At 42.3% G+C, this 17,140-nt stretch overlaps 1 protein-coding gene across 5 annotated transcripts; it reads left to right on the top strand.

Moving 5' to 3' along the window:
• Positions 1–1,777: 1,777 nt before the first annotated feature.
• On the top strand, positions 1,778–15,814 carry pkma (pyruvate kinase M1/2a). Of its 5 annotated transcripts, none has more exons than XM_018745248.2 (11): positions 1,778–1,871; positions 7,816–8,000; positions 8,378–8,469; positions 10,358–10,489; positions 10,597–10,783; positions 10,877–11,147; positions 11,377–11,527; positions 11,651–11,803; positions 13,444–13,610; positions 14,317–14,498; positions 14,713–15,814. In XM_018745248.2, exons 2-11 carry the CDS (start codon positions 7,844–7,846, stop codon positions 14,817–14,819), a joined length of 1,599 nt encoding a protein of 532 aa, XP_018600764.1. In that variant the 5' UTR covers positions 1,778–1,871; positions 7,816–7,843; the 3' UTR covers positions 14,820–15,814. The 5 variants fall into 5 exon arrangements, with proteins under 5 accessions (XP_018600764.1, XP_018600765.1, XP_018600763.1 ...); XM_018745249.2 differs by lacking the exon at positions 1,778–1,871 and adding an exon at positions 4,379–4,466; XM_018745247.2 differs by lacking the exon at positions 1,778–1,871 and adding an exon at positions 4,566–4,597.
• The last annotated feature ends 1,326 nt before the right edge of the window (positions 15,815–17,140 follow it).

Below are 17,140 nucleotides of genomic sequence, written 5' to 3' on the forward strand. Positions count from 1 at the left end.
TCCATGGTTATAGCCTACAAATGCATAAAAGAATTGCTCCTAGCTATTTACAAAACTTCATCAACCACTACATCCCAACCAGACTGCTACGTTCTTCCACATCTGCCCGCTTGGTGGTCCCACGCACAGAGTACGGAGGTTCTTGGTTCTGGCTCCGTTGTGGTGGAACGACCTCCCCCTCTCACTCAGAACTGCTGAAACTCTGTACACATTTAAAAAGGATCTGAAAACTCACCTCTTCCAGATTCATTTCACCCACGAGCTGTTAAAGCTCATGTAAGGTGTAAATGTTCATGCACTATAACTTTAGGTTCATGCCCGGATAAGCCTTTACACAGGTATTCCTATAACGTACGTAAATGTTTGTGTATCTCAAAAAAAAAAAAAAAATAGGAAGGTGATCAGGAATCATCGATATTCTGACTTTTATGCAGCTACTCGTGTGATGAACATTGGTGCATATTGTGGAAAGAAACTAACTGCACTTAAGAATCACACGTTTACAGCTATGTCTGTCTTTCTCCTAATGTAATACACAAATTGTATTTTCTATGAGATGTACATCGCTTTGGAGAAAAGCGGCTGCTAAATGAATCAATATAAATGTAAATGTAGGTTCACAACATGGCTAATGACGAGTGAACAGAGTAATTTTTATATCGCGAATATGTGACCTTAATTGCTCAGTGATAGAAACGTATTGTCCAAGTAAGCCTTGTCTGGAAACAATTTGTCACTTTAAGCTTTTGCAGCATCGTGGTTTGAATACTTATCCAAGCACCATATTTAAATTTTATATTTTATTTTTTAATATCTGATGTCAAATAACTCATTTGAATTTCAGAACAGACTCTGACTGGTAACATTAAATAGATCTCAGTAAAAATTATGATTGGGAGAACATTTGTATGTTTTTTAATCCAGAAAATGGTGCTAATTCTCAGGGCTTGTATACTTTCGCAAAGGAGTGTCTTTGAACATAACGAAGTTTAGTAGTTACTAGTATTTTTGGTCAACCCAAATAGGTGATAAATTGTTGTCCACCCATAACGTATAAGGTAAAGATGAGGCCCGCTGTTTACATCCGTTCCGCTGCGTTCCTATGGAAACGGAGGGAAGCCTCTCCGTGGTGTACGTGTCTAATGGTGCGTACGTTCCCTCTCGGTAAATTCTGCATCACTGACCTGGAGGAATGTGATGTAGCATGACAACTGTTCGATAAAGTAAAAAAAAAAAAACTGTTCGATACAGTTGAAATATTAGGAAAAGTGTATAATATCGCCTCGTTTTTTTATGCAAAAATGTTAGGTCGTAATTTTTTATTCGTTGACGAAAAAGGACAACAAGAGGGGAAAACTGATTTAAACTATGCTCACAATATATACTTTCTACAGCTATTTATTTTAAATTACTCAGACAATGTGCGTGTGCCTTGAACTCTAGCAGAAACAGTTTCCCTTACTTTGCTCCACTATTGCAATAAAACCACCGCATCCTTCCGTCACACGCCGGCCTCATGCTAGGCTGTGCAAACAAGCCTTCCAATTGGTCAATATGGAGACCGCAGAACACCATTCTTCTGCAGTATAATCTTCCGCTATTTTTCACATATCCGTTTTATTTCTTTCAGGAAATGTCATTATATTGAGCACTAAAGGACAGTAAAAGAGATATATACATAACTGTTCAATATTTTTAAAAAAATATCATCGAAGAGTGATGAATCTCTGCACAGATAAGCGCCCTATTTGTTTTCTTCTCGGAGAAATGCGTCAGGGTGAGAGTGAAAAAGTAGTACCAGTAAGTTAGAGGGATCACCTTGAGCGGGTGGTCGTGCATCAGTCCTTGAGTTTGTTCGTCGTAGGAGTAAGGTGGGTGAAAGTGCTGTTTAGTAGCGCCTCTTCAGTGGTATCGGAGCAAAAACCTTGCAGTGACATTACTTGTTACTAATAGGCCTAAAGGGCAGTGGTAGTAATTTGTGCTTAAACTGGTTATCTAGCGATTTTGTGATTATGCTGCTTAATATCTGGCATTATGACTTATTATAACTTGTTTTCTGTCCGCCTGCTCAGGAATTTTCTGCATGTCTTACGTTTCTAGTTGTGTTCATATTCATTGTCAGTGACTTGCCGCGTGCCGACCTCGCGAGCCGCCGGCTTTCCTTGTCGATTATTTACTAAAATTGCTTTGATTTGAAAATGTTCTTAAGTAGCTAATTTAAATGGCGAAAATAAATACGTGCGTGAAGCAACGACGTATTTTTTATTTGTAATTTTTTTTTTTTTTTTTTTTTTAACTGTGTGCACTTTTCTCGGCAGCTACAGACAGTACTGCATGATGATGTAAGTGGAAAATATTGACACATTAGCTGCCTCCTGTCATAAATTAGGAGTAAAACGTTCACTACGCCCTCACTAGGTAACCTATCAATGAAAATCGTGCCTTAGTTTGGACAGACGGGTGTACTGTTCCAAGTATCTTGGACGTGATTACGTAGAGACGTAAGGACGACGAAGGGCGCGTGTGTAGCGTTTCCGGAGGGCGTGGCAGCTGGTTTGCCGTCGCAGACCTATTGGTCATAACTGCTTGTGCTTCGTAATATGGGAAAATGTGACGCAGAGGTGCAAACGTGACTGCTGCTGCATCGGCCCAAGTTCAGGTCGAGACCTTCTGGTTCAATGGGGAGGAAGATGCCTGATCTCTGCAGTTCTGCAAGTTTCTGCTTTTTGCAGTGCACTCTCTTTAAAGGGAAGATGTGCTCTTTGTATTCACAGCACCATACATCTTCATTCCGATGCTTTTCTTCCTCCCAAAAATTCTTTTGATGAAAGAAAATGTGTAGTGCTGCTTATCTCACATACTGTTGACTGTGCATTACAGCTCTAACTTCCAGGCAGTTTTATGTTCTGCGTTTCCAGTGTCTTTTTGGCGCTTTAGAATGACGTCTTGGATCCTGTCTGTGCTCATGCAGGTTCCATTCTTTCTCAGCCATTTCCTCACAGGTTGAAGTCATCTTCAACACTAGCTAAGGGTGGTCTCCTTGCTCCAGAGCAAATGGCTTTTTCTGTATCTAATGCAGAGGGAAGGGCCTAATGGAAAGGAAATAGAAAGCCAAATTAGATTCTTCATACTTATTTCACTGTAGACAACTTTTAAAGAACTTAAATTGATGCTTAAAATGTCCTCCCCCTCACCAAGTTACCAAAATGGCTGCCTACATGGGGGTTGTAGCAAGGGGGAAATTAAATGAGTTTATTCATTTTCATCTATTTTTTTTTTTTTTTTTTAAGTTTCAGTTCAACTGAACTTCAAGGGTTTTTCCCCCACTGCATAAAAGTGGAACTTGCACCCTGTAGTCTGATTTGTTTTTTTCTTTTTTGAGATTTTAGTAAGCCCACACATGTGGTCAGGAAACCCAGGAAGCTGAGCTGTGGTTATGTCACTAATTCTTCTGGCTCAGATCCCTACCGTGTAGGCGGAGTTGGATTCCCGTCAGGTAGCGGTGGAGAGGGGGAAGGCCCTGTTTTTTTTTTTTTTTTTTTTTTTTTTTTTTTTTTTTTTTTTTTTTTTTTTTTTTTTTTTGAGCGACTGACCTGCTGTATGTTCGTAGACGAGCTAGACTGCTCAGTGCTGTGCTTTCATTGCAAAGTACCTGTGGTTTTAATTTGAAAATGTTTAAATATTGTAACATCCTTGCACAGGAAGAGTTGGGTTTTCTCAAATGCATCAGAAGAGTGCACATTTAATTGTGTAACATGCATGACTTTGTGAGTCAGTAAGTTCCATTTGAATGGAAACTGAGGCCTCTGGGTGGAATCCCTATTCATTCTTCACCTCAGTGAGCACTTCTTAGTCACTCCGTGCAAAAGTCATACTCAGTTTGTCTGTGTAGCTAGGGCTGTACCTATTTGACTAATATTAACTGCCAGATAACATTTCAGGGTAGTAAAAATGAATTGTAGGGGAAATGGGATTCAGGTAAGTAGCTGTGACAGTCTCTACCCATTCAGCCTTTGTGTCACAGTTGTGGTAGTGAAGCTCCCCCCATGTTGCAGCTGTCCCTAGAGATGCTAGTGTTCTATCCCAAGTCTGAAAAAGGCACTTCTTGAGTCAGTCTGTTGCTCGTACTGAAACCCTGCTACTTCTGCCTGAGTCCTGGCATGTAATGGTATTGTGTAGAGTAATATATGTCCCCTTGCTAGCATGTGCAGCTGGGATCTCAGAGGTCGGTTCGTGTTTCATTTGTGATTCCCATATACAATAAAGGCAATAGGATTTACTCCTGAGCCCTTGGCCACCCTCTCAGTAGGCTTACAGTATGAGCCATGCGTCTTGATCGGTTGCAGCAAGCCAACGCTGGTTACTGTTACTCCCTGCCTGGTGACAGCCAACACTCTGGGGCTATTTTGGCAGTTCCTTGTGGACAAGTGCTCTCGTGCACTATGGGTCCGAATAGGCCTTGCGAGGTAAGTGACAAAGCAAGACTGAAAGATGTCAAGGTTGAGTCTTTCATGCAGCAGATTGTGACCTCCTCTTGTATTGTCTCTGTGAAGGTCATACTGTAACAGGATCTGGTCTACATGTCTCGCCTGATAAGGTTAATGTCCTTTTCGTGTCAGTAAGCGTAAAACAGACGTGCGTCTTGCTAGAAATGGTAGTGCTGCTGAATAGGATTTGCAGGATTAATAGACCTTCAAGGATTTAATATAGACCAGCACTTGTCTTTGCATTTTGGACTTTTGTTTGCAGCAGGCATTGACTTGCACAAAGGACATTTGTGGCCTTAACCATGATGGTGACTACTCCAAAAAAATTAAAAATGGGGTGGGCTTAGTCACCTTGATATAGATTATTGATTAGTGGCTGGCACACATGACCTTGAGCTCTATTTCACCTGAGTCAGCTCAGCTTATTAGCTTGTTCGTGGGTCAGCTGGTATCCTAGGTTGCTGATGGCGGCACAGCTTGTATGTATCTCTATAATTCATCTCTGTGGTCTTTGTTATGTGAATTTCTGGCTGCATGGTAACACATCCATATGTTCTAATGGTGGTGTGAGCCTAACTGGTAAGAAAATGTGCCCAAACTGAACCTGTTCAGCTTCCACAGAGCCAGTTATCCACTCTACTGTAATTGCAGTAGATCATGTATGTGTAAAGTTGCATGAGGCTTTTTGTTTTTAACTTTCAGGTACACAAATTTCAGAATACATAAGCCTTATGATAAGGCACATTTCCACTGAAAGAAGCCTCAGGCTTGGATCAAATTCATATTCACCCATGCCCAGTGACATGTTCAGATAGATTTTCTGATTTCAGCCTTGCATGTGCCGTATTCCTCTTCTTTATCTGGGATCTCGGCTCATAGTTTGCAGCATTGCAAATGTAGCACCACCAATTGGTAGATTCCTGTATAAAAGTATGAATTTCTATTTTAAATTTTAATGACTTCTCAATGCCATGAGGTTGTAGCAGCATAGAGGCAGAAATAATGCACCAAGAAATTGTAAACATGGAAGTCAAAAGGTTATATTTTGCAGGCATGATAATGTATAGTATATAAGTTCTGGGAACATGTTCAGTTTGTTCATAATTCCCTTGAGTGATCATATGGGCCACTGTTAAATTTCTCAAGTGGAATTGCAGACTTTGGTTAGCCACCTTTATAAAAGGAGTAGCACTATATAAGTAGCATGTAACAGTAATTACCCTATGATTAACAATTGATTTTATTTGCTCATTATTTTGCCATTTATTTGGATCCTGTGTATGAAATTTTTCCTGCAGGAATTAAAGTACTATCCTACATTTTGTTCCCATAACCTGAAAATTAATGCTGAGGTTAACAAATGAAATTGTGCTATTTAAAAATATTTTCTCCAGCTGCCTGCCACTGTGAAACACAGGTCAATGTAAGTCTTGCTCTTGGTGTTGTTTGGATGCATACTCATATCTTGAAAGGCCTTGTAGCCCAAGGCCCTGATGGTGCTTTGGTCTCAGTCTGTATTGTAGTGGTTTCCAAGGCACAGGCACGTGTTCAATGAGTCTGTGTTTTAGGAGAAGAGGAATGGCAGAAATCAGCGATGTCTTCAGGTTCTCCAGAGATTTGCTTGAAGTGGGTGAATTCCAATTTGTTCACTTTAGCCTACAGGCAGTTACTGCCACCACAGGAGCTCATCTAGGGTTTCCGTAGAAACAGCTTCATTTTAAAGAAGTCATATTGACAGCAAAGAATTATCCACACCAGTTTTTATTTATAAGTTCATAAAGTGCTGAAACAGCAGTGTGACATGGAGGGCCATGTACAGACAAAGTATTGCCCTGGGGTGAGTGTACAAGTCACATAAGGTGATGAGTGGAAGCAGGAAGTGACTCTGACCTGTGCCCAGGGAGTGTAGCAAGACTGGTAATGGCAGTGTGGGGAGAACACTGGCATGTCTGCACAGACTAGTTGGTACATATGTATCCTTGTGAACAAGAAGATCCAAATAAGAACTGAGTTTGGTTTTAAAATCTGGTTTGGAGTTTTCTGCATGCCAGTGCAGAGTGTGTAGAATTGTTTATTTTCTGGCTTCATGTTTTCCTGAAGGGTACTGGGTGTCTCCTCCTTCATGTTTGGTTCTTTCAAACCAGGGTCCAGTTGCACAGAAGATGTTGGGTTGCTTCCTTAAGTCTGCCCCTTAAGTGATTTTTCTAAGCGGTCAAAAAAAAAGAACACAAGTGCCTTAGAGCACATTCCTTTGAGGGTAATCTGTTTTATTATAGCTTGGGAACCTTAAATTTTCACTGTTCAAATTGTGATGTACTGTTTGCTTGCTTCCAGTAGCTAACAATTATAAATTGATTACATGTAAAATTTCACTTTTTTGAAAAGATTATCTAATGCAGTAGCCTGATTCATCTAATATACAACTGAGGGCAATGTAGTGTAATAGTTTTATCAAGAGAAAGGGATTATGAGTAGAGCTGCAAAAAGCAATAAAATCTACCTTAAACAAGTAGAGCTTTACTGTTGCTACTACAAAGGACTTTTTTGAAAAATGGAGTTCTGTCAAATTGCACTTATTACAAAGAGCACTGTAAACAAGTCTTAAATACACACAGGCATTGTTAACCTGTATTACTCTATTACAGGCAAAAAAAGAGGATATAAACCTAAAGATCAACTTAGTCATTATTTTACACCTTTGATCTTTTAAAAATCAGTTTCTAGAGTTCATTTTCAAAGTTCCAATACCAGCTTTCAGTATTTTATGGTCTTGTTTCTTTTTGTGGTATTGCATCTCACTGTTCCTCTTGTTCCCCTGCCACTTCATGTTTCCCATTTGGATGTTGTGCAATAGTTAACTGATCTTAGAGAAATTATACTCTGAAAAGGACACGGTAAAGGAATTCTAAGCAACTCAATTATCTAACTCTCATACGTAGAGGTTAGAAGGAAAATGGTGAGCTATTTTGTATAGCTGGACAAGGTTTTAAATATTGACATGCTGTATATATGGAATATACATAACACAGCAGGAAACTCTTGATAGCTTCAAGTCTCAACTGAGTGTAGAGCTCTGAAAGATTCTTGTTTTACTCATGTGACCTGGTGAAAACTTATGATTTTATGTGGATCATTCAGCTGACATTACACTGCTGTATGCATTGCTTACAAGTATATAATGTACTTTAATTGCTTTAACAAAATTGGTTGTGTGTATAAATGAAAGGACCTCTTTGCAGAGTGAAACTTGACTCTGCACCCTGTAGATGCTCCATAATAGGTGTATCTTTCTGATTTCTTGAGCTGACCAGTTCTCCTCTCTCTGTAGGACCTTTCCACCTGACTTTATTTCCACCATGCCCCAGTCAAAGAGCCAAGACATGGGCTCTGCCTTCATTCAGACCCAGCAGCTCAATGCTGCCATGGCAGACACCTTTCTGGAGCACCTGTGCTTGCTGGACATTGACTCTGAGCCCACCACTGCCCGCAATACCGGCATCATTTGCACCATCGGTCAGTTGGAATGTTCTCTTGCTAATCAGTCCTTCGCAACCAAAACCTCATGACATTTTGTGTTTAGCAATTCTGCACATTGTGTTTACTCAATTTCCTGTCCTATTGTTGACTGGCCACTTAATCACCACTGTTAAGGTACATTAGTGTTGACTATTTCATATTTGCTAAAGTTGCAATAATGGAATTATTTTGCAAGAACTCCAACATATGTCTTAAGCATTGCTATACCCCCTTATCCATTTTTTTGATTTCCATGTTTTTAAACACATTTTGGTTCTTCCTCAATTGTGATGACCAAATGTGTCACTGACTGGCTTTTATGTACTGGCCGGAATTCTATTTGAATCTAACTTCCCGCTCTGATCCCTACACAGGCCCTGCCTCCCGCTCTCTTGAAACGCTGAAGGAAATGATCAAGTCTGGCATGAACATTGCTCGTATGAACTTCTCTCATGGCTCTCATGAGGTGGGTCTTGAGCTCTGACTAGTCTTCAGTGACCTTCTTCTCATCATCTTTGAACTGTTACTTTGGCATCTTTGGGGTCTCATCTATGACATTAAAATGTCAGTATTTGTAACTCTATCTGTCTTGTCCTTGCTGCCCTTTATGTTATAGGGTCACCACTGCATGAACACTTTTAGGAATCCAGGAGGGGGGGGGACCTCCTACAAATGACTTTCCTTTTAACAGTGAACTTTGACCTTTAAAAGTCAGGACTCACTTATGGTGGTCCTTCATTGGTCTGTATTCTACATTGTGGTCCTCCATAGCTTTTGATATTTTGGATGAGTCCCTTTCAGAAGTTCTCATCTGTATAGTTTTTGCTTTACTGTCCTTTGTTATCCTTGGCAGTGACTTGTTCCCAAGTTCCATAGCACTTTTATAATACACAAACTATAGTGTGCATGTTTCCGAAAGACCAGGTAATTCACATGTGTGTTCCTTATTCAGGCAAGAGCACATGCTAATCTTTTCAGAGCTCAAGAGTTGTCCACAAGCTTTCAGAAGGACAGGAGGAATCCAGTCTCTCTAGCATGGTTGGTGTAGCTATAAATAGTAGAGCATTTCAGTGCCAGAAACCTGTTCTTCCTGCCCTTTGGTTGTCACTCCTGATACCACATTTGTACAGATTTTGTGTGTCATATCTAGACCCTCTCTTCTAATTTCTTGGCAGACATGTATAGTCTACACTATGAGCCACTGGGAACCAAAGCCAAATTCCTTGTATGTGTATCCATACTTGGCCAGATAAGACTTAGAATCATAATTCAATTTATCTGTCTATACAACATTGGAGAAGTCAGGTAGTGTGAGTGCAGCAAGAGGGACACTTGCTACATTTACTTCCATGTTCAGCTGCTTCAATAGGATTTGTGCTGCCTACCCAGATGTCTTTGCTCCATGTTCTGTGCTGTTGCAGGCCAAGAAACTGGCAGGTGGTTTATTTATAGTCTTCTGTAATGATACCTCTTTAGGGAAAACTAAATTCAGCTCAGCCACAGAGAACTGGTTGTCTCCTGTAAACCACTGCTGTCTCTGAACAGTGGTGTCACTATCTCTGATTACAGCAACCTTATGGATAGATGGAAGTGCCATTAAGTCAAAGTGGAATCATCACGATCTCTGGCGTGCTTTTCATTCCCTCCCTTGCCATGGAAGTGGTTTGGCAGTGCTTTCTTCTGCATGTTTCTCAGGGTGCAATCATGAGAACATACAACCTCTACACACCCTGAGCTGCATTCAAATCCTACTCTCCAATTGCCATTATTCAACATGTCCAATTTCCGTTACCAGAGACACTGAGTGATGTCTTTGTTTTGTAAGAATGCACTGTTTTAGTGCAGACTTTCCTTCTCAATTCTCTATATTGCAACAAATTGAAATAAATATGGGGAGGTGGATTTTAATTCTCTACCCTGAAGAATATCCTTTTAATAGAGGTTGCTGCTAGGTGTAAGTAATCTTAGGCCTGCATTATGTCAAGATTCTGTATTTTCCTAGAAGGTACAGGAGCAGGTTTGGCCCTGACAGGAAATCATGGGTGAATGTGTGCCCTTGATCTTAAAGAATTACCTGTAATTTTGGTTTCCTTTACCTTTCTGATGAATGTCTCTCAAGCTGTTGAGTAGGTGTTAAGCATTCACAGCTTGGTTGAAAACCTTGGGAAACAGTCTGTGCAGTTCTGCATCCCTCCTGGTTCAAAATCTTTCTTAGTCTTGACTGCCATTCCTTCCAGCATTGTCCAGCCTGGTTGCCTGTTGAAGGAACTGAACATCTTCTGCCTGAAGAAAAGGTTTTTTGCTTGATTGTCACAGTTGACTGTGAAGGCTGACTTCTATCCATCCCTCTGTAGTACCATGCTGAGACCATCAAGAATGTGCGTGAGGCTGCGGAGAGCTTTGAGCCTGGCAGTATCCAGTACAGGCCTATAGGCATTGCCCTGGACACCAAGGGCCCAGAGATCAGGACTGGACTCATTAAGGGCGTGAGTGCTCGTGTGCTCTTCACCCAAATACTTCCTCCTAACAATATTGAAGTTCATTGTTTTAGGATCTCTACCTCTAGCTTATCCTGGCTTTCTGACCCTCTTAGAGTGGGACTGCTGAAGTTGAGCTGAAGAAGGGCAACCACATCAAACTCACGCTGGATGATGCCTACTTGGAGAAGTGCGATGATAAAATCCTGTGGCTGGACTACAAAAATATCACCAAGGTGGTGGAAGTTGGAAGCAACGTCTATATTGATGATGGCCTAATCTCTCTTCAGGTTAAAGCGATTGGTAAGAACTGAGCTCTGTTCTGTATGAGTAAATTCTGCTGTATTTCATTCCATTTTTGACATCAGCAATGCATTTTGTATCTGTCCTCCATAGGGTCCAATTACCTGGATTGTGAAATTGAGAATGGTGGCATGCTGGGCAGTAAGAAGGGTGTCAACCTGCCTGGTGCTGCTGTTGACCTGCCTGCTGTGTCTGAGAAGGACATCAAGGACCTGCAGTTTGGTGTGGAGCAGGGAGTGGACATGGTGTTTGCCTCTTTCATTCGCAAAGCTGCAGACGTGCACGCCGTCCGTGAAGTATTAGGCGAGAAGGGCAAGAACATCAAGATCATTAGCAAGCTGGAAAACCATGAGGGTGTGCGCAGGTATGTTTGACTTTATTTTAATGTAAAAGGTGGCAGGGCTTGTTATGTTTATGTAGACAAGAAATGAAAATTGTGTGTGCTGGCAGCTACATATGTTTCTGCATATTTGACCAGATTTTTCATTGCCCCAGGCACTGGTGTATTTAAGACCATTTGGAAAGCTCATTGAAGTGGATGCTGATCAAGTGACTTGAGTTTCATTGAAACAGTGTTTGTCTTATTGTTGCAGGTTCGATGAGATTATGGAGGCCAGTGATGGTATCATGGTAGCCCGAGGAGACTTGGGTATTGAAATCCCTACTGAGAAAGTTTTCCTGGCCCAGAAAATGATGATTGGTCGCTGTAATAGAGCTGGCAAGCCCATCATCTGTGCTACGCAGGTTAGCAGAATTCAGAATCACTTTGGTCTTTTTCATAATTCTACAACTTTTTCAAGCACCTCAAGCCTTATGCCTTGAAGTGTAACTGGCGTGACTGCTTTCACAAGACACATTGTTCCACAGATGCTTGAGAGCATGATCAAGAAACCACGGCCCACTCGCGCTGAGGGGAGCGATGTGGCTAATGCCGTGCTGGATGGTGCTGATTGTATCATGCTGAGTGGAGAGACTGCCAAGGGCGACTATCCCCTGGAAGCTGTACGCACCCAGCACAAGGTACAATTCCACTGTTTAGTCCCCCTCTACCCCATTTTGTTCCTACCATTTTATACTTTGAGAAGAGCAGCAATACTGGCAATGACACTTCCTGGTCTGCTGGTACTTGGGTCAGGAACCAGCTTAAGTGACTTTTTCATGTTGTAAACTTGGATTTCCACACTGTTTTACTTCAGGGACAAGTTAGTTAGTTAGCAGTTGTGTATGTTACTAACACTGTTGTATCTGTACGTAAGCAACTAGGTTGTCATCTCCAGAGCAGGAAAACTCTTGATAGATTCCATCAGTATTTTCAGAAGCTGTACCTTCTGCCTCCCAGACCATCTTTCACACCTCGCTGTCCCTTTGCTGTTCCTCTGAAGCTCGCCTTTGAATGGATGCTGCCATGTCCCTTGAGCGACGTATCAAACGCGTGCACGGTCTGGGTGTTGCAGCCACCCCTGCATACCCTGCCTGTGGAACTAACCCTTGGCTTATACCAGTCCCTTTTTGAGCAGTGCTTTCCCACGGTGCCCTGTTGCCACTTTTATGCAGTACTGCTGTTCTAACCTGCTATGTTCTGTGTCAGTGTGGCCTTCCTGTGTTGCTTCAGCTGTAATAGTTTTTCAATCTTTCATTCATGTTCCTCAATTGTTCACTTCCTCCCTTAATGTTTCGTATCTAACAGTAACCTGCCAGCTTTCTCAACTGTACTAAATCACTTTGGAAACTGGAAGTTTGGGCTGCTATTCAGACATGGAATGATAACTTGGTGATGTGGGGCTCCTGAAAATCTGGGTTTTTTTAATGATTTGTTTGATTTTATTGCATTCTGATGGATGTGGGCTGGTTTTCTTGTCACAAATTGAATGTAATTTAGTTTTTTTGACTAACTGCACTCCACTAAATGTTCCTTGCTTTCCTTCCTCTCCTTTCTGTCTTTCTGCCTGCGTCTCTGCTGCATCTTGACTTCACCTGCACGGTAGATTGCTCGCGAGGCCGAAGCTGCCATGTTCCACCGGCAGGTGTTCGAGGACCTGCGTCGTGCCACGCCACACTCCACTGACCCAGCCGAGGCTATCGCCATCGGCGCAGTCGAGGCGTCCTTTAAGATTTTGGCTTCGGCCTTCATTGTACTCACTGGGTCTGGAAGGTATGCGGTCAGAGCGGGGGTTGGGGTGCTCACATGACTCAGCCTTTCCTCTTTGCTTACTCCTCACTTTGGCTGAGGCCATTCATGAATTGGAAGGAACATGGTGGAAGTGTGATGAAAGGCTGCAGTGATGCTGGACATCCCTGGGGACAAGTAATAGTTTTGCGTGCAGCAGTGCGTGTCTGTGTGCAGTGTAGGTTCAGTTAGGGAAAGGCAGGAACACAGCTGGAAGGTAATTATTTGGCAAATGATTATGCTTAACCCCCCCACTAGTCAGCACTTATTACAAAATAGACATAATTCAGAGATTGAATAACATAAAACAGGCACAGTAAGATATTTTCCCGACTCAGGTCACATGGTAGACTACAGGGGGGGACAGCTCAGTAAACATTTGCCATCCTTCCACGGCTGTTGTGTGCGCGGTAGTGACATGACTATAACCGCATACCCGTCCTTCCCCTGGATGGCACTCTGTTGCCCTGCACGTGTACATGCGTGCTGTCAGATTGCACGCGAGGCGGAGGCTGCCATGTTCCACAGACAGCTGTTTGAGGAGCTGCAGCGCTTGTCCCACCTCACCCGTGACCCCACCGAGGCTACTGCTGTGGGTGCTGTGGAGGCTTCTTTCAAGTGCTGTGCCAGTGCCTTCATTGTGCTCACCAAGAGCGGCAGGTAAGCCTGGAGCAAGGCCAGGGCGCAGCTGCTGGAGGAGGGCTGCCATGTCTCCCAGGGGGTGAGGATCAGGGACACTGGAGGGCCCATCCTTCAGTCTTAGAACTGAGTGAGGGCTTTTGAGTCAAAAGAAGAGGAAAAATTAGTTTAAGTATGTTAAACATCTCAAAAGAACACTGGTTCTACAGTTTATTCCTAAACTAGTGTTTTCAGAGTGAGTGAGATTCCTGTACAAACATTTTTTTCAGAAGGTCTAGCTGGTTCCTGAAACCTAAGGACTTTCTTCTGAGCTCTTTAAATGGTGACTTTTTGTTATTGTACTGTATTACATGAAGGAACAAGGTTTTTAGTGGCCACAACACTTGAAAGCTAAGATGTCTGAAATGAGTGTAATGAAGTAAATACTGAGGATATTTGTGAAAGTCACTTATCTTCTGACCTTTTCCATTCTGACCCGTGACATTTCCCAGGCTATTTTAAACCCTTCCAGCTGTCCGTGCACACATGGTCAGCGTTGGTGTGATCCTGCAGATCTGGTGTGTGTGAGACCAACTGTGTATGCAGATGCACACCCTGTAAATGCAGTTAAATTAGAATTTTGTAGAGACACACACTTGTCACTAGACTTGTCTTTCTGGATGACAGAACTAATTCTGTTCACTGTTGTCTGGGCAGCATAAATACCTCCCTTTCTTTCTGTTCCTAGATCTGCCCACCTAATCTCCAGGTACAGGCCCCGAGCTCCCATTATTGCTGTGACCCGTAATGGGCAGACTGCCCGACAGGCCCACCTGTACCGTGGCATCTTCCCTGTGCTCTACAGCAAGCCTGCCCACGAAGTGTGGGCAGAGGATGTAGATCTGCGTGTCAGCTTTGCCATGGACATGGGTAAGCCAGGCCAAACTGTCACTGTAGGGCTTTCTGTAGATTGGCCAAATATGTCAAACAGAAGGTGTAGTAGAAATGCCCACCATCCAAGTATCTGAACTAATTTCCAATTTAAAATCTTCATTCCATTGTCTGTGGGCCTACAGTAGACTGCATATTCTTAAGGTTGTGTTTTTCTTCCTCTCCTTCTTCCCTGGCTCATCTTGTCTTTCAGGTAAAGCCAGGGGTTTCTTCAAGACGGGTGATGTAGTCATCGTCCTGACTGGCTGGCGCCCGGGTTCTGGCTACACCAACACCATGCGTGTTGTCCTTGTGCCCTAAAATACCTGAGGACACCCCCCCCACCCCTGCTATCACCTGTGCCCTTTCCCTTAGTTGTTGTCCATACCACCATTGTGGCTGATGTTCACCTCAACTATTTAGGCAATTAAAAGAGGAAAAAAAAAAAGCAAAACTTAGTGCTCTGGCCTCTTCAAAATGGTTTCAGTGGTGGTTTTACACACTGCATACCAGCTCACACTCCACTGTTCTCACATAGGTGTGTTCTCCAGCTGTGCCAGTCTACAGGGCACTTGTACATGTTTCCAGATGTCAGTTGAGGAAAGCCCTCTTCTGCTGAATGGACACCAGGCCTTGCTGCCTGGATAATGGCCTGTTGCTCTGTGTGAAGAAGTTAACAGGGATTTTAAGAGGGAACCTTTATACACCCAAGCAAACTGCTCCCTTTCACCCGCTGTCTTCCCTTCTGATGGAGCGTTACAGGGCTTTGCCTCTGAACTAACTTGTAGTCCTGAGCAGTATGCTTTCCTTGATGTATCATACAGAGGTTTTGTACTCACATATAGGTTACATTTTTTGGCAAGTTGCAATGCAGAGGAGCTGGTGTTACTTATATTTATGTGGGTTTCCTCCATTGAGTATTCAGGTATTTTGGGTTCTACAGCTAAAGCCCTTTTTGTATGAGTTTTTATTGGAGTTGCTGCTACTGCTTAGCCAGTTTGTCTTAAATGATGGGACAGACTGCTTTGTGGAGTGCAACACCTGAAATAAAGTGAGATCAGCACCACGCATTTCACACAGATGGGTTTTAAACAGGTCTGCTGCACATAAAAACCCACTTCCTCCTGTATCTGCCTTTTTTCAGAGCCTGCTTTTGTTCCTGTCTGCCAGCTAGATTAGTATCTGCCTGTCCTGTCTTGCTACTTGCCACTTTGTGGTAGGTGTCTAAGTCACTGCTAAGGGTGATGGTGTAAGTCCCATGTATGGAGTTATCCTGTTTGACTGGAGTTCTATGAATTAAAGAGATCAGCACCTGATGTGTGGTTTGGTTTCCTTCCCCCCAAATGGGGGGGAAAAAAGAAACATGTATTTATTTCACTTGGCTGCTAAATGATCAGGCAGTTTTCCTGTTTAGGAGAGGTCATAAAGATAAAGGAAATCAGTTCAAATATGCTATATGGATGTTTAGTACATATTCTTGGTGTGCTAAGCTACTGTTTAACCAGCAGTGGAGTTGGGTCAGGCTTGAGGTGTATTTGTCACCTTGCCATATGTCAGTAAGGCCAGTATTAAAAGTTCAAAAGCAAGAATTAAAAGGAAAATCTATTTGGGGATAATAGTTCCTCATAGGCAGTAATTAGGCAAAAGTGATGGGCTTTTTTTTTTTTTTATTAAGCCATGAGTGGGTAGTGGTATCGGTTGTCTAGACTGTCGCACATCTCCATACGCTGCTTACACGTCATCCTATACAATATGCACAGAATAAACATTCCTCATGATGCAAATGAGGAGCAAGTGGTAGTATAGTCTGTTTTAATGGTAATGAATTAACCTTCTGCTATTACAAAATTGAACGAGGGCAGAGTGACACTTTTCACTGAGGTTAAGAAATGTGCCACCTACCTAAAAAGGGCTTAATCTTGTGTTTTGCGACAAATAATTCTGTTCTCTCATAGCAAAGTGACCAGTGCAGTCTGAGTAAAAACACTCTTGTACGGGAACTAGGGGAAGCATGTACAATATAAATAGCCCTTGAACAATGTTGGAGGTGCTGAGTCATGTGATACCAACATTTATCCATCCAAGGTGAATGAAACAACTGTAATATCTATCTGGCATCCATTTAAGTCAGGTCCTTCACATTGCAAGGACCTTAACTCAAAATTCTGGGTAAATCCAAAAAATGGTAATGGATATAAAGGTGAGGTGACCTGTCATATGTCTCATGTCCCAGTTTCCCTTTTATTCCAATGTACTTATCTGTACTTGCAGCACATACTGTACATTGTTTACACTTTACCATGACACAGCCATTACATTTGCTTAATCCAGGTTCCCTGGCTCATAACATACTGATTTTAGACTACTGGAGCAGCATAAAACAGCATTCATTTATTTGAACTGGGACTGTTTTATACATTAACAGCTACACACATTTACTCATTCAACTGATGCTTATCTTCAAAGCAATGTATGACTGCTTACCCATTTATACATCTGGGTAATTTTACCAGGGCAATGTAGGGTACGTACCTTGCTCAAGGGTGCTATAGTTGGAGATGAGATTAAAATGTGCAACTTGTGGAACAGAAGGCAGCAGCTCTAACCATTATACTACCAGCTGCCCCTTTTTCAAGTGACAG

This window comes from Scleropages formosus, chromosome 5 (genome assembly GCF_900964775.1).
Source record: "Scleropages formosus chromosome 5, fSclFor1.1, whole genome shotgun sequence".
Classification (NCBI taxonomy): Eukaryota; Metazoa; Chordata; class Actinopteri; order Osteoglossiformes; family Osteoglossidae; genus Scleropages; species Scleropages formosus.

Bases quoted from the DNA above. Each gene is read 5' to 3' on its own strand.
- pkma (XM_018745246.2), top strand. From the start codon at position 6,433: ATGTCTGCACAGACTAGTTG. The intron at 6,453-7,815 runs GTACATATGTAT...CTCTCTCTGTAG, and splicing joins ATGTCTGCACAGACTAGTTG to GACCTTTCCACCTGACTTTA. The intron at 10,490-10,596 runs GTGAGTGCTCGT...TGACCCTCTTAG, and splicing joins GGACTGGACTCATTAAGGGC to AGTGGGACTGCTGAAGTTGA.